The sequence below is a fragment of the Pelophylax lessonae genome (genome assembly GCF_965119305.1).
Source record: "Pelophylax lessonae genome assembly, chromosome: 5".
NCBI lineage: Eukaryota > Metazoa > Chordata > Amphibia > Anura > Ranidae > Pelophylax > Pelophylax lessonae.
In genome coordinates this window covers 353,900,857-353,920,662 of record NC_138772.1, presented here as the reverse complement: position 1 = coordinate 353,920,662, position 19,806 = coordinate 353,900,857, and the positions used below count along the sequence as shown (strand labels likewise).

At 42.3% G+C, this 19,806-nt stretch overlaps 1 protein-coding gene across 1 annotated transcript in view; it reads right to left on the bottom strand.

The window, feature by feature from the left end:
* Positions 1–2,957: 2,957 nt before the first annotated feature.
* Positions 2,958–19,806, bottom strand: part of SCGN (secretagogin, EF-hand calcium binding protein) — a 109,752-nt gene continuing 92,903 nt past the window's right edge. The window contains exons 10-11 of the mRNA XM_082259262.1: positions 19,374–19,442; positions 2,958–3,532 (exon numbers count right to left, since the gene is read on the bottom strand). Of these exons, the coding sequence (XP_082115388.1) occupies positions 3,404–3,532; positions 19,374–19,442 (198 nt within the window). The 3' untranslated portion in view covers positions 2,958–3,403. The remainder of the gene's footprint in view (positions 3,533–19,373; positions 19,443–19,806) is intronic.

Here is a 19,806-nt window from a genome sequence, read left to right as displayed (position 1 = left end):
AAGCAAATGTGTGCAGGAGGCAAGTGAAGGAGACTGTATATGGACTGTATATAGGAATATGGTGTATCTGAATGGTAAATCAGCGCTGACCACTAAGAAGAAATCAAAAAAATCCCAATGGTTGGCTAAAATCGCCAAATGGGGGGACCCTAGGCTGCTTACATAAAGTGCATTCACCTAACACTAAAAGTCATCCAAAAAGCTAATAAGATATGTAGCGCCAAAGGATAAAATAATGAAACAAAGTGAATATCAAGTAACTTACAAAAATAAATCAATAAATAAATAAGTGAGTTCTGAATGGTAAATCAGTGCTGACCACTAAGAAGAAATCAATAAAATCCCAATGGTTGGCTAAAATCGCCAAATAGGGGGACCCTAGGCGGCTTACATAAGCACAGAAAGGATCACCTATTTTTATGAACTTTGCACCATTTGTTGATGATATTCCACCTATTTATATTAAATCAATATTTTTTACTAGCACGAGCACCTTATTGTGATATTTTGATATTAAGTTATTATTAATCACAGTTTTAGTCTTTTATCACTTGGATTTTAAATAATCCGTCATCACATGATTTAATAGCACGTGCACTTTTATTGTGGTACTCACTTATTTATTTATTGTGGTACTCACTTATTTATTTAATGATTTATTTTTGTAAGATACTTGATATTCACTTCGTTTCATTATTTTATCCTTTGGCGCTACATATCTTATTAGCTTTTTGTATATAGGAATATGTCTCTGAAGTTGTTGTTAATGTTCTGCTGAAGTCAAGTGGGCATCCTATAACCTCCCATCCCTATCCAGGTTATTAACCCTCAATAAATAACAAAAAACAAAGTCACAGACTGTTCTCTGTCTCAGAGTGCTTGTGAAAATTCGGTGTGCCTGGCTTTTCCTACATTAAAAAAAACCTATACTACAAAAACCTATCTTACATCTAAGCACACACTAGAGGGTGCTACACATGTAACTGAGGACTGAGACAGTGCACTAAATAGAGAAGTGTGTAATAGCTGAGCTGATCTCTTTGGTACTATGGAAGGTAGGGAGTGAGCTGTGTATACTGGGAAGCAGTGTTACTTGGTCTATTTTTCTGCACTTTAGGTCCTCTGTGTGCAGGAAATCAAAGGCTTCACTTTTTGTAATGTGTGTACAAGAAGTCTGTGACTTTACACCAATGTTTCACTTCCTATGTGTGTCAGAAATCAGTGGCCTTGCTTCGTTATTTGACTGTCTAGTTTTTTATCACTGACTTCTTGAAATATAAAATACTGTGGACGTTAATCCTCCTCACTTGCCCACATACATGCATGCAGGCGGGTGGAGTTCCCCTTAAGGGTTTCTCTGCCTATGCGGGTGGGGATTGTGGAAGTCCCTACTGTATGTATGGTGGATGGGGTTTTACTTTTTTTTACGTTACGTATGTCATGTTTTTCTTAATGTACTGTAAAAAGACTAATAAAATGCTAAGTGCCAGTTCACACTGAAGCGACACCACTTCGGGGGGCGACCTGTAAAGTTGCGTGCACCGCGACTTCGGCGCAACTTGCAGAGACTTCATAAAATGAATGTCTATGCAAGTTGCTCCAGGTCGCCCCGAAGTAGTACAGGAACCTTTTTCTAAGTCGGAGCGACTTGTGTCGCTCCTATTAGAATCGTTCCTGTACCACACAATGGACCGCGACGGTGCGCACTTGTCAGGCTGACCAAGTCGTCTGACAAGTCGTACTAGTGTGAACCGGCACTAATGCTCCTAAATGCTTCTAAAAGCTACTAAAATGCTACTAGAAGCTGGTACAAAAATGCTTTTATCAGCATATTTCAGCCACAGTTTTCTTTTTCTAGGGTTTTTATTTTGAGCTTATGAAAAATGCTAGTGTGCATGGAGCCTAATAGTGTATTTTATATACATTTTCTATAGAAATATAGAGATCAGACCAACGTGAGGGACAAATGAGGAGGAAAGAGGGACAGATGGACTTTGTTGCAAATCAGGGACATTCCCTCCAAATCAGGGACAGTTGGGAGCTATAAGATCTCACAAAAACTATCAAAAACATTACATCATGTTAAGCTAAAGCTACCTACAAATGTCACTGTTAAGTGTGTTATGTTTTTCTTAAAAATGATGGAAGGATTTTACATTACCCCTGTAATCAAAATTCTTAAAACTATTAGAAATCTAACAATGGTAGGCTAAAGGGTCTTCTTGTGTTGAGGTTGAAAATTAGGCACTGTACTCAATCTGCCAATGTTTAATAATATAGGTGGCATTGGTCTCAGAGCAGCGGGGAGTAAAATTCATAGAAAAATATAAACTGTATGGAAGTTCACAACGTCCAGAAAGACATGCATATATGTGTAAAAAAATATGTCTTAAAGGGAGTTTTAAATTATTTCTTTGCACAACAGCCAATTGCAATATGCATCCACCACAGCTTGAGCCACAGCACACTCAGGCCTTGCATATTTGATTGCTGGATCCAGGTGTGGAGCAAGAACTTGTGTAAAATGCAAAAGGGGTGACCTTTGAATGTTTATGACCATGGTTGCAACATTCCTGAAGGTTTTTTTTTTTTTTAGCAAGACATTTTTCATTCGTTTCTCTGAGGCTGGGTTCACACTATTGCAAATTGGATGGGGGAAATTTGCCTGCCAGGAGATTGTGACCGGCTCTCTATGGAGCCTGTTCACCTATTTTTGGAGTGGCCCCAGTGCGATTGGCACAGGAGTCATGTGCATCTTCTGGTACGTTTCAGGTCTGAATTCAGCCCAAAATTTGGACTGAAATCGGACCTGAAACGGTGAACAGGGACGCCCTGCTGTGAGCCGCTCTGTGCTGAAGTGTGAACCCAGCCTGAGGCTTCCAGAAATTATTTTTAAACAAGCCAATAATGACAAACTGCTCAGCATGTCAAATAATCTTTATTATGAAAGGCCAGGTAACCAACAAATTACAGTTAGATTGCTGTTTTTAAAAAGAGCATAAAAACTTTATTGTTCCACAACAGTGCAAGATGGCAAAAAGCACATGCACTTATCAAGTGCTGTAATTAACTAAAACTGTTACTTGCAACAAATATTACAGTTAGAATTAAATGAAATATATTAGCTTTTTTTGCTTTCACTAGATTGTCATTGAGAAAAAAAAATGATTCTTTTAAAGAACTCGAAGTTTTTAATCATAGAAGTAAACAATTTTTCTGGAAACATTGGGATTCATCAAAAGCCTTTCATGCACTCAAAATGTGTCTACTCATGCATTTAACTTATTTGCTCCTAACTCCACAATCACCAAGTGTGACAAGTATCTGTAGCAGAACATGGTTACTCTTAAACCAGCAAGTTCTGACATAAGAAGAGGCACAAAAAGGCAGATTTCCCATGACTTCATAGGCTTATTTTCAGACCAAGACATAAAGCCAGCTCAGATTTCTGGATTTTACCATCTCTGTTCACATCGCAATGGTTTAGTAGAATCTTACGGAATTTATCCAGGTCCACTCCAGTGATACTTGGCTGTTAACAAAAGTATACAAATATAAAATTAGAAAATGTGAATCAAGTTAAACCAAGCTACACTTGTTGACTTTCTCTATATCTGTGTGTGATTGTTTCACTCAAAATATTATTCTCCTTTATTGCAGTGTACCACCAAGGGAGGACTGGGCCAGGGAGCAGGGGGGCAATTTCCCCCTGGGCCGCTCTGATGCCCCATAAAAAGGCTGCACTGCTTCTGCCACAGACATGCCTAAAGGATTCCTGGTGAAGAGAAGTAAAAAGTCCCTGCCACTGACTTACTGAGTGCAGGTTGAAGACAAGGACAGAGAACTGGCCTCCCCCCCCAGCATGGATGGTGTAAGCTGTGTCTGAGCAGAGGCCGGTTCCATGCCCCACTGGAGATTCTTCTCCCCCGGCCAGCCCCAGGTGAGCTGTCCCAGCTCCCCCTAACCGCCCTCTGCTGGCCAGCTCGGGAACCCGGATTCAGCCGGTAAGTAGAGGGTATCTGGAACAGGGCTTCAGCTTGGAATGGGGGTCAGGAGGAGGACCGGAATAGGGAGAGTAGGGGGGGGGGGAGTCACTGCACCATGAGCCTCTGGTTTCTACTTGCCCCCTGGGCCGAAAGTTGCCAGTCTGCCCCTGTGTACCATGTACATGCAGCACCTAAGTGGACTTTATTTCTGGGCGCCACATAGATGTGCTCCTGTGTTTGTGCTGGAAGCACTGAAAATAAGCTGTTACCAACAATTCTGCGTCTGGTTTTATAATGTACAAGTGGCTTCTATTTACAAAGAAATGGTAAGAGATTAATATAGGGAATTCAAAATTTGGAGCATGGGGATCTCATACCTCCCAACTTTTTGAGATGGGAATGAGGGACACCTATTAGCAAAAGTATGTAGGCATAGGACACCCCCCCAGGCCATGCCCACTTAAAGGAGGATCAGACATAAAAAAAAAAAGATTTGTTAAACCCACAAGTACTTTTTTTTTTTGTCACTCCATCTCTTATCCTGGCTACCGGTCTCCAGAGTGTTGCCAGCAGCAGAAAAGATCTTCAGGTCAGTGTGAAGCAATACACTGGGCATAATAGTATAGAGCTGCTTTCACACTGATGTGCTGTGGTTTACCCACACCACGGGTGCAGTGCAGTGTACCTGGAGCTTTCTTGTGGGTTTGCTGCTTTTAGTCATAGACTTTGATTATATCCTGCGGGTTTGGTGCACTTTCTGAATGCAGGAGTTTAGTGCGCTTTCAGAAAGTGCACCACACCTGCAGTATATAATAGAAGTCTATGGCAAACCGCAGCTACCCAGGAAAGGCGCAGATGCATTGTGCTGTGCAGGTAAAATGCAGCACATCGGTGTGAAAGCAGAAAGGATCATTTAGATTTGTAGTTTTTGGGGTGGTAAATTTCCATAGTTAAGACTTTTTTTACCACCCCTGTTCCAACCGCACCCTGTTTAGTAGCTGCAGTGGCCAGGGGTACACATGTCACAGCTGCAACAGGAGTTATATGCCCTATCATGGTTTGTGAGTGTAGCACCTTCCAAGCATGACCTATTGAAGTGAATGGAGCTGCTCTGCAAATGCCCTGCAACCTTGTGCAGTACAGCAAAGAAGGGGTTAAAGCAGGCAGCGTTGTGTTGCCTTCCCACCACCTGCTTTAACCCCTCGGACCCCCAGAAGCAAGCACTGTATGTGTGAATGACCCTAAGGGTGCCGCTGCTGAATGCAACTAAGGGCTCATTCATAAGTACAGCAGGCACAGCTGCTCCTCTGAAAAGTGATCCGAGTGTGACTGAGTACAGTGGCAGAGTGGCTCTATTGTGCTGGAATCACATATCTAATACGTGGTCCAGCACTCCCAAGTAGGGGGCCGGCCGGCTTTGCTGTGATTAGTCAATGATTGACCCTCAGCACTCGCTGATCGGCGAGGAGAAAGACAGGACAGAGCTCTGTCAATGTAAACAATACAGAGCTCTGTCCTGTCTGTGGGGATGTGCCGGTTTTTGTTTCCCTGTAAAGCAGGGAATAAAAACTGACACATGTCTTAGTAAAAACATCTCACAGTACACACTGGTTAGGCACACATTTAACCCTTTTATCGCCCTAGATGGTAACTACTTCCCAGCCAGTGTCATTAGTACAGTGACAGTGTATATTTTTAGCACTGATCACTGTGTTAGTGTCACTGATTCCCACAAAGTGTCAGTTAGTGTTGGATTGCCCGCTACACTATCGCAGTCCCCCTATAAGTCACCGATGTATGTAGTAGAATACATATTGGTCTAAATTTATGAAGAAATTTGTTTTTTTTAAAAATAAATGGTTGGATATGTTTTATAGCAGAAAGTAAAAAAATATAGCTTTTTTTTTTTTTTTTTAATTATCAATCTTTTTTCCTTTATAGTGCAACAACTAAAAAAACCCAGTGGTTATCAAATACCACCAAAAGAGTGGTATGTGAAAAAGAATATATATATTTAATTTGGGTACAGCATTGCATGACCGCGCAATAGTCCTTAAAAGTAACGCAGTGCCAAAAAGCAAAAAATGGCTTGGTCAGTAAGGAGAGGTAAATATTCCAGAGCTGAAGTGGTTAGGATAACAATGTAAGACATATATCGTTTTTAAGGACAAACAAGGCTTTCCTTTCAAGATATTATTTTGTAATATAATTATCTATTATGCAATCATTAGACAAAGTAAGTACAAAAAATGTTTTTTTTGACCAATGTTAATTACAAAAAGTAGCATTACTGTAGATAAAAAGTATACATTTTATTCTATAAATTGCTTTGTTAAATTTTCATTAAAACACTGAAAATTAGGAAAATTTTTTGAATATTATTGTTAATAAAATGGAAAAAAATTGGAAGGTAAATAATAGTTGAAAGGAGAAGGTGAAGAAGAAGTTAATTAGAGCTGATTAGGCTAAACTATGAGTTAATACGGGGCAATAGAGACGAATGTTATTAAAAAGTATATTTGGTTTTGTACCTTTTGATTTCCAGATTAAATCAAAGAAAGTAGATACAAAAGCAACATTGTTACTTTCGTATCTTTCTATATATATATATATATATATATATACACACACAACTTACATATTTTAGTTTGGTATCTAGCAGGTCAGATAGATATAGGGATATTAGTGCTTTAATTAGAAATGCAGATGTTGTCCACATGGACTGGTAAAAATTGTAAGTGTTATGTTACTGTAAATTTAAATTTATTCTATAATTTGTCCTATTTATAATGACGCTAAAATTATGTTTCTGGCATAGAGCAATAAAAGGTTATTAGCTAATGAAACAATGGTTCTGTAAAGAAAATGTGTGTATTTTTTATGTCACCACAAAAAAAAACACCACAAGTGGAAAAAAAAGTTTAAATATAATAGTAAAAATAATAAATAAATACATTAAGATGAGGGGAAAGCATATTAACTAGGGCTGATTAGGGTAATAAAATAAATTTATTTAACCGCTTGCCGCCCGCCCGCCGTCATATGACGGCGGAGCGGAGCGACCATTATCCTGGGCCGCCGTCATATGACAGCGGCACTTTAAGCATGGGAGGCGCGCGATCGCGGGCGCGCCGCCCTGCACTGCCGGTGTCGGCGTGTCCCAGGGACACCCCCCGTCACCGGCAGGGGGGAAAAAGCCAATAGGCACGGCTGTTTCCCACGTGATCGGCTGTGTTCCATTGACACAGCCGATCACAATAGAGGGCGGCAGAAAATGACCACGCATGCGCGATCGGGAGCGCGCATCGCGGTCATGTCGGTGGCTATGTGTTCCCTAGGAACACAGCTAGTCACCGACAGTGTAAAACAGCCAATGACAGTGGCTGATTGTCATGTGATGGGCTGTGAAGCCATTCACAGCCCATCACAAATGTAAACAAAGAGCAGTAACTGACTGTTACTAGCTCATTTTCCCTCACACACCGTTCAGTGTGAGGAGAGGAGAGCCAGAAACAGTGAGTTACTGATCTGTGTACCTGTCCTGTGAAAATCAGAAAAAAAAGTGTCATCAGCCCCCCCCAATTGCACCTGTCACCCAACAGTCACCTGTCACTATCACTGCACCAAAAATCACTACCTATAAAGTGCACCTGTCACCAGAGACTGCCATAAGTATCGCCAGCGGTGCACCTGTCACCCATCGGGGACCAGCGCCCGTCACCTGTCACCCCATCAATCACCGTCACCTGTCACCCCATCAGTGATCGTCACCTGTCACCCCATCAGTGATCGTCACCTGTCACCCCATCAATCAGCGTCACCTGTCACCCCATCAGTGATCGTCACCTGTCACCCCATCAATCAGCGTCACCTGTCACCCCATCAGTGATCGTCACCTGTCACCCCATCAGTGATCGTCATCTGTCACCCCATCAGTGACCGTCACCTGCCACCTATCCGTCACCTGCCACCTATCCCTATCCGTCACCTGCCACCCATCAGCCAGAATGTCAAAAAGGATGTTCAGCAGCGAGGAGGCGTTTGAGATCATCTCTATGGATGATGAGGGCACCGGGGAGCTCTCATCAGTATCCGGGTCCAATTCCGAATCCGATTCGGAATTTGAAGTCGCCAATAGTAGCGGATCGGAGTTGGACTCGGAGGAAGAATGGGTCCCTCCCAAAAGGGCACGGCGCCCTGGAAACCGGGCAGCCACAAGGGATACACCCCAGGATCCTAGGCCCAGTACCAGCACTGCCACCAGCAGTACACCCCAGGATCCTATGCCCAGTACCAGCACTGCCACCAGCGATACACCCCAGGAGCGAATGTCCAGGCCCAGCACCAGCGCTGCGGCATCACTCCCAATTTCTAATCCCCCTTCTACCAGCACTGGAGTGTCACATCCCCCAAGAGCCAGGGCCACTATCCACCTCCCAGATGCTCTTGCCAAGGATCAGCAAATATTCCCCCTTTTACCGCACAGCCAGGTGTGCAGGCCAATACAGAAAATTTTTCTTTTATTGATTTTCTCCATTTATTTCTGCCCAACTAGGGCTGATTAGGGTAATAAAATAAATGTATTTAACCGCTTGCCGCCCGCCCGCTGTCATATGACGGCGGAGCGGAGCGACCATTATCCTGGGCCGCCGTCATATGACGGCGGCACTTTAAGCAGGGCAGGCGCGCGATCGCGGGCGCGCCGCCCTGCACTGCCGGTGTCGGCGTGTCCCAGGGACACCCCCCGTCACCGGCAGGGGGGAAAAAGCCAATAGGCACGGCTGTTTCCCACGTGATTGGCTGTGTTCCATTGACACAGCCGATCACAATAGAGGGCGGCAGAAAATGACCACGCATGCGCGATCGGGAGCGAGCAGCGCGGTCATGTCGGTGGCTATGTGTTCCCTAGGAACACAGCTAGTCACCGACAGTGTAAAACAGCCAATGACAGTGGCTGATTGTCATGTGATGGGCTGTGAAGCCATTCACAGCCCATCACAAATGTAAACAAAGAGCAGTAACTGACTGTTACTAGCTCATTTTCCCTCACACACCGTTCAGTGTGAGGAGAGCCAGAAACAGTGAGTTACTGATCTGTGTACCTGTCCTGTGAAAATCAGAAAAAAAAGTGTCATCAGCCCCCCCAATTGCACCTGTCACCCAACAGTCACCTGTCACTATCACTGCACCAAAAATCACTACCTATAAAGTGCACCTGTCACCAGAGACTGCCATAAGTATCGCCAGCGGTGCACCTGTCACCCATCGGGGACCAGCGCCCGTCACCTGTCACCCCATCAATCACCGTCACCTGTCACCCCATCAGTGATCGTCACCTGTCACCCCATCAGTGATCGTCACCTGTCACCCCATCAATCAGCGTCACCTGTCACCCCATCAGTGATCGTCACCTGTCACCCCATCAATCAGCGTCACCTGTCACCCCATCAGTGATCGTCACCTGTCACCCCATCAGTGATCGTCATCTGTCACCCCATCAGTGACCGTCACCTGCCACCTATCCGTCACCTGCCACCTATCCGTCACCTGCCACCTATCCGTCACCTGCCACCCATCAGCCAGAATGTCAAAAAGGATGTTCAGCAGCGAGGAGGCGTTTGAGATCATCTCTATGGATGATGAGGGCACCGGGGAGCTCTCATCAGTATCCGGGTCCAATTCCGAATCCGATTCGGAATTTGAAGTCGCCAATAGTAGCGGATCGGAGATGGACTCGGAGGAAGAATGGGTCCCTCCCAAAAGGGCACGGCGCTCTGGAAACCGGGCAGCCACAAGGGATACATCCCAGGATCCTAGGCCCAGTACCAGCACTGCCACCAGCAGTACACCCCAGGATCCTATGCCCAGTACCAGCACTGCCACCAGCGATACACCCCAGGAGCGAATGTCCAGGCCCAGCACCAGCGCTGCGGCATCACTCCCAATTTCTAATCCCCCTTCTACCAGCACTAGAGTGTCACATCCCCCAAGAGCCAGGGCCACTATCCACCTCCCAGATGCTCTTGCCAAGGATCAGCAAATATTCCCCCTTTTACCGCACAGCCAGGTGTGCAGGCCAATACAGAAAATTTTTCTTTTATTGATTTTCTCCATTTATTTCTGCCCAACGATTTTCTGCAATACATTGTGGACCAAACAAATCTGTATGCCCAGCAGTTTATTGCTAACAACCCCCAATCTTCCTATTCCCGTCCGTTTGAATGGAGAGAGTTAACCTTGGAGGAATTTAAAATGTTTTTGGGCCTCACCATAAACATGGGGGTTACAAAGAAAAATGAAGGACATGCCTATTGGTCCACCCAACCCATACACAGTATGCCCATATATTCTGCCCAAATGCCCAGGTCCCGGTATGAAATTATCATGCACTTCCTTCATTTTAGTGACAACAGCCAGTGCCCCCCCCAAAATCATCCAAATTTTGACAAGCTGTATAAAATTCGCCCCCTCATAAATTTTCTTTCCCAAGGTTTTGCAGAACTTTACGTCCCTAATCAAAACATTTGTGTAGATGAGTCCCTGCTACACTTCACAGGCCGGCTTGGAATAAAGCAGTATATTCCAAGCAAAAGGTCCAAATATGGGGTCAAATTCTATAAACTCTGCAAAAGAGCTACGGGATATCTGTATGCGTTCCGCATATACGAAGGAAGAGATTCCCAGCTCAATCCCCCTGACTGCCTGGCCTACATGGGCACAAATGGAAAGATTTATGGGACTTGGCGTACCCACTGCTGAGGAAAGGCTACCACCTTTACCTGGATAATTTTTATACCAGCGTGCCCCTCTTCAAACATCTGTACCTTGAAGGAACCTTGGCCTGCGGAACCACCAGGAAGAACAGGAAGGGCTTCCCACAGTCCTTAGTAAATAAAAGAATGAGGAAGGGGGAAATAGCAGCCCTGAGAAACAACAAGGTGCTGGCCTTGCGATGGAAGGATAGCCGAAATGTGTACATGATGTCCACCATTCATGACGACACCACAGTGGAGGTTCGGAGAAGAAGAGGTCCCATCCAAAAACCATCATGTGTGCAGGATTACAATCTTTACATGGGGGGGGTGGATTTTAACGACCAGATGATTCAGCCCTACTTGGCCACAAGGAAGTCCCGATTCTGGTATAAGAAGGTTGCAATTTATTTATTTCAATTGGCCTTTTATAACTCTTATGTCATTTACACCAAATCCACTGAAAGCCCCATCTCCTTCCTAAAATTTATTGAAGAAATTATCACGACCCTCATCTACCCACAAGGACTCCCCCAAGAAAACCTTCGCTCTGAGGCTGTTAGCCGACTTAGTGAGCGCCACTTTCCAGACTACGTTCCACCGTCTGAATCAAGCCGAAGACGGCAAAAAAGATGCCGTGTATGCAGCAGAAGGGGGTTTCGTAAGGATACCAGCTTCTATTGTCGGTACTGTCCCTCCCAACCTGGCCTGTGCGTTGGAGAATGCTTCACGTGTTACCGTACATTGGTAAATTACTAGCCCATTTCCCCGTTTTCATCTGTGCTGACCAATTTTCCTCATATCACCATGCCACTGCCTTCCACATAAACTGACCCTGGCCTGTTTTTCCACTATGTCTCTGCCTACTGTTTGGACTGCTTTCACGTGAACTGACCCTGGCTTGTTTTACCGATTACGCTACTTCCTACTGTTTGGATTGCTTCCCTGTGAACTGACCCTGGCTTGTTTTACCGATTACGCTACTTCCTACTGTTTGGATTGCTTGCACGTGAACTGACCCTGGCTTGTTTTACCGACTATTCTTCTGCCTACCGCTTGAACTGATCTGTCTCCCCCTGCTACTGTAGTACACAGGGGTCTCACATATGTGAGGGGCTCCAGAGTTGTTTTTCCGGATGGAGAAAACCAATTTTTTGGTTGTCTCTGGGTTTCGTAAATTCCAGATTAGGGTCTGGAGTCTGGAGGCTTCAAAGAGATTTGGGTGGGAGAAGCCTCTACCCCTGTCCCCAGGTCTCACCTGACCAAGGCCCTTAGCTTACTACCATCATGCCTCTGCCTGCTGCATGATATTAGCTGGAGAGTGGTACAATCATTGTCTGCAGTGTACGGGGACCAATATTATGGCTGTGCTGACCATGTCTCTGCCTGGAAAATTCATTTGGACAAATGCTGCGGCTGTGCTGACAATATCCCAGACTATAGACTATATTCCTGCCTGCTGCCTGGAAAATTGCTATTGTAGTCGCTAAGCATATCCCTGCCTGCTGCCTGGACTAATGCTCTCCTCTTTGGACAACTGCACTACTACAACCACAGGTAATCATTTTTTTTACACTTTCCTTTATAGAATGTATTTTGTAATGTATTTCTTGGTATGTACATGCTATGTGTAAAAAATATGAGGGGCCTTCAAAAATGATAGGTTGTCATTTATACATTGGCCATTAAAGCTAAATACTGGGGTTATGGCAGCAGATAACTGCCATAACCCTGGTATTTTTTTAAACGGGGGGTGGTCGGCTTTCAGATAAGGGTGGTCTCAGTGGCGGATTCACCTCGATCCGCCGCAACGGTGCAGGGGAAAAGGTGCCCCCCCCCTCCCGCCGCGTCCTAGACGTTTTCCTAGCTTACCGGACCCGCCGGCAGCGGGGAAAATTATCCGGTCCCGGATCCTCAGAGACAGGAAGTCAAGTGAGGGCAAGATGCCCCTCACTCGACTCTATGGTCTTGGAGGACCGGAGCTACGTCAAAAGTCGTTGCCTAGCAACCGGTTTAAAGGGCCATTTTTTTTTTCCTTTTTGGTTTTTTTTTTTTTCTTTTTTAGTGTAGTTGTGAGGTGTGAAGTCTTTTTGACCCCAGATCTCACAATAAAGAGGACCTGTCATGCCTATTTCTATTACAAGGGATGTTTACATTTCTTGTAATTGGAATAAAAATGATCAAAACATTTTTTTTCAAAAAACCGTGTAAAAATAAAAAATTATTAAATAAAATAAATAGGAAAAAAAAAAATTAAAGCGCCCTGTCCCCGTTAGCTCGCGCGCAGAAGCGAACGCATACGCAAGTCCCGCCCACATATGTAAACGGTGTTCAAACCACACATGTGAGGTATGACCGCGATCATTAGAGCGAGAGCAATAATTTGAGCCCTGGACCTCCTCTGTAACTCTAAGCTGGTAACCTGTAGAAATTTTTAAAATGTTGCCTATGGGGATTTTTAAGTACCAATGTTTGGCGCCATTCCGCGAACGTGCCCAATTTTGAAGCATGACATGTTGGGTATCTAATTACTCGGCGTAACATTATCTTTCACATTATGGAAAAAAATTGGGCTAAATTTACTGTTTTCTTTTTTTTTTATTAAAAATTGAATTTTTGTTAAAAAAATTGCATTTGGAAGACTGCTGCGCAAATATGGTGTGATAAAAAATATTGTAACAAGCTCCATTTTATTCTCTAGGGTCTCTGCTAAAAAAAAATATATAATGTTTGGGGGTTCTAAGTAGTTTTCTAGCATAAAAATGATTTTAGCTTGTAAACACCAAGTGTCAAAAATAGGCCCAGTCTTAAAGTGGATAAATGGACAACTTTGTGTAAAGCGCTACTTGGATGTTAGGCCTATGTATGTGGCCAGGCTGTGTAAAAGTATTACACATGTGATATCGCCATACTCAGGAGGAATAGCAGAATGTATTTTGGGGTGAATTTTTTGCTATGTACATGCTATGTGTTATAAATATTGCATAAATGGACAACTTTGTGTAAAAAAAATGCGTTTTCATTTTCTTTCCACATTTTCCAAAAACTTGTGGAAAAAAAATGACACGTTCAAAAGACTCATTATGCCTCAAAAATTATACGTTGAGGTGTTTGCTTTCCAAAATGGGGTCATTTTATGGGAGTTTCCATTGTCCTGGTGCTCCAGGGCCTTCAAACGTGCGATAGGTTGTCAGGAAATTATATGTGTAATTTGTGCTCCTAGAATGCCGGACATGGCTACTTGAATGTTGGGCCTCTGTATGTGGCCAGGCTGTGAAAAAGTCTCACACATGTGGTATCAGCATACTCAGGAAGAGTAGCAGAATGTATTTTGGGGTGCAATTTTTGCTATCTACATGCTATGTGTTAGAAATATCTGATAAATTGACAACTTTGTGTAAAAAAAAATGCATTTTCATTTTCTTTCCACAGTTTCCAAAAGCTTGTGGAAAAAAATGACAGGTTCAAAAGACTCATTATGCCTCACAAATTATACGTTGGGGTGTTTGCTTTCCAAAATGGGGTCATTTTATGGGAGTTTCCATTGTCCTGGTGCTCCAGGGCCTTCAAAAGTGCGATAGGTTGTCAGGAAATTATATGTGTAATTTCTGCTTCTAGAATGCCGGACAGGGCTACTTGAATGTTGGGCCTATGTATGTGGCCAGGCTGTGAAAAAGTCTCACACATGTGGTATCAGCATACTCAGGAGAAGTAGCAGAATGTATTTTGGGGTGCAATTTTTGCTATGTACATGCTATGTGTTAGAAATATTGCATAAATTGACAACTTTGTGTAAAAAAAAAGCATTTTCATTTTCTTTCCACATTTTCCAAAAACTTGTGGAAAAAAATGACATGTTCAAAAGACTCATTATGCCTCAAAGATTATACGTTGGGGTGTTTGCTTTCCAAAATGGGGTCATTTTATGGGGGTTTCCATTGTCCTGGTGCTCCAGGGCCTTCAAAAGTGCAATAGGTTGTCAGGAAATTATATGTGTAATTTATGCTCCTAGAATGCCGGACGCTGCTACTTGGATGTTAGGCCTCTGTATGTGGCCAGGCTGTGAAAAAGTCTCACACATGTGGTATCGGCATACTCAGGAGGAGTAGTAGAATGTGTTTTGGGGTGTAGTTGCAAGTATACATGTGCTGTGTGAGAGAAATAACCTGTTAATACGGCAATTTGTAGAAAAAAAAATAAAAATCTTCATTTTGCAAAGCATTGTGGGAAAAAATTACAACTTCAAAAAACTCACCATGCCCCTTATTAAATACCTTGGAATGTCTACTTTCCAAAAAGGGGTCATTTGGGGGGTATTTGTACTTTCCTGACTTTTTAGTGTCTCAAGAAATGAGATAGGCCTTCAGTACATCAGGTGTGATCAAGTGTGATAAATTTTCAATGATTCGCACCATAGCTTGTGGACTCTATAACTTTCACAAAGACCAAATAATATACACTTATTTGGGTTATTTTTACCAAAGATAAGTAGCAGTATAAATTTTGGCCAAAATTTGTGAAGAAAAATGACTAATTTGCAAAATTTTATGACAGAAACAAAGAAAAATGCGTTTTTTCACGATATTTTCAGTCTTTTTTTATTTATAGCACAAAAAATAAAAAACCCAGTATTGATCAAATACCATCAAAAGAAAGCTCTATTTGTGTGAAAAAAAGGACACAATTTTTGTATGGGTACAGTGTTGCATGACTGAGTAATTCTCAGTCAAAGTGTGAGAGCGCTGAAAGCTGAAAATCAGTCTGGGCAGGAAGGGGGTGAAAGTGCACTGTAGGCAAGTGGTTAAAAAAAAAAAAAAAAATTTTTTTCACTTTGCGGGTTGCTTTAACCAAAATTAGTGCAGATCGTAGGAGGTTCCGTTGAAATCGTAATAATAAAATAAATTGTAACTAATCTGTTTATAGGAAATACAAAACCTGATGCAACACAGGCCAGGACACAACTGTTAAAATGAGATTTGGTCCTGGGGATTTCAAGTGCCTTGCCAGAGGTCCATACAAGGTGATAAGCCTTTTGTGTCTTATTAAAAATATTTCCCTGCCTACAGCACTACGCTTTTGCTTCTTGAACTGACAAAATGGTTGTTCACTATTTGGGTATATTGCTTGAATATAAAAGCCACATGATCACCACTAAAGGTTATGTACAGTATGTCCCACTGTTGGCACTCCTGTAGGATGACATATCTGTGCAACATCATTAGCATATATTTGCAGATGTGTTTTGAAATGTGAAAAAGATAAGATAGGTCCTCTTTGCAGATTGTTGTGGCTTGTCCCGGAAAACCTTTATATGTATATATATATATATATATATATATATATATATATATATATAGAGAGAGAGAGAGAGAGAGAGAGAGTATCTCACAAAAGTGAGTACACCCCCTCACATTTTTGTAAATATTTTATTATATCTTTTCATGTGGCAACACTGAAGAAATGACACTTTGCTACAATGTAATGTAGTGAGTGTACAGCTTGTATAACAGTGTACATTTGCTGACCCCTCAAAATAACTCAACAGACAGCCAATAATGTCTAAACCGCTGGCAACAAAAGTGAGTACACCCCTAAGTCACCATGTCCAAATTGGGCCCAAAGTGTCAATATTTTGTGTGGCCACCATTATTTTCCAGCACTGCCTTAACCCTCTTGGGCATGGAGTTCACCAGAGCTTCACAGGAGTCCTCCATTGGAGTCCTCTTCCATTCCTCCATAGCAACATCATGGAGCTGGTGGATGTTAGAGACCTTGCGCTCCTCCACTTTCCATTTGAGGATGCCCCACAGATGCTCAATAGGGTTTAGGTTTGGAGACATGCTTGGCCAGTCCATTACCTTTACCCTCATCTTCTTTAGCAAGGCAGTGGTCGTCTTGGAGGTGTGTTTGGGGTCGGTATCATGTTGGAATACTGCCCCGTGGCCCAGTCTCCGAAGGGAGGGGATCATGTTCTGCTTCAGTATGTCACAGTACATGTTGGCATTCATTATTCCCTCAATGAACTGTAGCTCCCCAGCAATCATGCAGCCCCAGACCATGACACTCCCACAACCATGCTTGTCTGTAGGCAAGATACACTCGTCTTTGTACTCCTTACCTGGCTCCCGTCACACATGCTTGACACCATCTGAACCAAATACATTTATCTTGGTCTCATCAGACCACAGGACATGGTTCCAGTAATCAATGCCCTTTGTCTGCTTGTCTTCAGCAAACTGTTTGCGGGCTTTCTTGTGCATCATCTTTAGAAGAGGCTTCCTTCTAGGACGACAGCCATGCAGACCAATTTGATGAAGTTTGCGAAGGTTCCACCCCTTCAACCTCCACAGTAATGTTGGCAGCTCTCATATGTCTATTTCCCAAAGACAACCTCTGGATATGACGCTGAGCAAGTGCACTCAACTCCTTTGGTCGAACCATGGCGAGGCCTGTTCTGAGTGGAACCTGTCCTGTTATACCGCTGAATGGTCTTGGCCACCGTGCTGCAGCTCAGTTTTAGGGTTTTGACAATCTTCTTATAGCCTAGGCCATCCTTATGTAGAGCAACAATTCTTTTTTTAAGATCCTCAGAGAGTTCTTTGCCATGAGGTGCCATGTTGAACTTCCAGTGACCAGTACGAGAGAGTGAGAGCGATAACACCAAATTTAACAAACCTGTTCTCCATTCACGCCTGAGACCTTGTAACACTAACGAGTCACATGACACTGGGGAGGGAAAATGGCTAATTGGGCCCAATTTGGACATTTTCACTTAGGGGTGTACTCACTTTTATTGCCTGCGGTTTAGACATTATTGGCTTTGTGTTGAGTTATTTTGAGGGGACAACAAATTTACACTGTTATACGAGTTGTGCACTCACTACTTTACATTGTAGCAAAGTGCAATTTCTTCAATGTTGTCACACGAAAAGATATAATAAAATATTTACAAAAATTTGAGAGGTGTACTCACTTTTGTGAGATACTGTATAAATATATATATATATATATATATATATATATATATATATATATATATATTTATTTATATATATTTGATCTTCTTTAAATAACCCGGAGTTAAGTACAGCATAGTTAAATGGAAGGGCACATCTGTTATACCCTCTTAAAATGTCAAAGTCAACTTGTTCTATAATCTTTTCCAGCAAAATAATTATTTAACCAACCATTATGACCTTTGCAAGGTCAGTCAGTAATCTACTTGTAATAGGAAATCACATTTTAATCAGCTTTAATCACAGTGTGTCTTCCATACAAAGGCAGGAACTCAGCACCTTAAGGTTTATAATATACTGCATGAAAATATGTAGTGCTTTTGTACATACTTTATTTTTCTTGTTTAGTCAGATAAATATGAATAATTGCAATATAATATTTTGCATTCTTATTTACAGACAGCAGTTGGAGCATTTCATATATGTTCTTAAGTGTATAAATTGGCCCATACAGTTGTTCCTGGAACAGGAAGTAAGGATAAATCTTCTGAAGGGGACACCTGTTCTGGTGCAACTGTCTAATAAGAAATTCCCACTATTTTGGAGGCATGTTCCTTTACTTCCTATTGCATCACTAAGACAGGAAATTAAGAGAAATCTCACAGGATACAGGTAGGATGAAATGAACTGACAGGGACTTTTTAATACTTCCCCACTTTATCCAAAACTATAAAATTAAATTATTGGCTATACATACACTTTAACAAGCAGTAAATGAACTTTAGAATATGTCCTAATGTTGCCCACAGGTTGTGGGCATAGATCACTTTACACAGTACTCCCCTTTCATCACCCACAGAATTGCTGATAACTTAGCAAATACTGCATGAGTTCCAAAAATCATGAGACTTAAAGTGTTACTAAGCCCACAACAGTAAAATCAGTCTGTATATGCAGTAAAGTATGCTTGTTATACTCACTGTGGGAACTAAGGGGTTAATCCTCTGCATTGTGTAAAAGGCTGTTTGATCCTGTATGCACACAGATCCTCCTCTGTCCCAATAACATGTCTGGATAAGACAGAGTTACTGGAGTCAGGCTGCACATGCTCAGTTTGGTGTGTATTGCTAGAGAGTTTTTTTTTTTCTCTTGGGAGAGTGCATGTGATCAGTACAGGGCCAATCAGCACAGTCCAGACATAGGGTCAGGGGTCCTGCATCCTAATTGGACAGCCAGTGCAGTATGAAAACTCCTCCTACAAGCTTTAAGCAGACACTGATAGAAGTCACAAGACTGCCATATACTGCTGATGAGAAAAGGTATTTATTAGTTTATATTTACTAAGATAATTGCATTTCCATGTTCTGTGTACTGTAGGAGACCAGATATAGTGAATGCAGGGTCCTGGGTTTAGTAACACTTTAATTTCAGGACATGACATCAACAGCACACCAAAACTTCCTTCTGTTTCCATAGAATTTCAAGGGGCTCAGGAGAGGCACAATATTTTACAAGTAATATTTCAAGTGTGGTGGTAGATGTGAGAGACAATATATCTGAGGGAGGTGAGTAAGTTGGGAAAGATGCAAACAATAATAAATCCTTAACCGATGTTCCTTTTTTGGAAGGCTAAGCTTATCAAAGCATTTTTCACGATAATATTTGGCTAGAAAACTCACCTTCACTAGTTCCATCATGTCTTTGACAAATCCATCAACTTCAGGACCTTCAAGGGCTCCTGTTTTACTCTGGAAAAAATATTACATATGGTTATTCAGCATGTCTAAGGGTTTTAAACCTCTCATATCTACTTAGAATATTTTTGTTAATCAAAAAATGTTATTTAGTTACATAGTTACATAGTTACATAGTTAGTGAGGTTGAAAAAAGACATCCGTCCATCCAGTTCAACCTATGATGTGCGTGTGTGTTTGCAGTTAACCGTACATTGTATACTACTGTATGTTGTGGTCTTTAAGGTGCCCATCTAATCGTTTTTTTAAACTATTGATGCTCCCTGCTGATACGACTGCTTGTGGAAGAGAATTCCACATCCTTACTGCTCTTACAGTGAAGAACCCCCTACATATTTTAAGTTTAAACCTCCTTTCC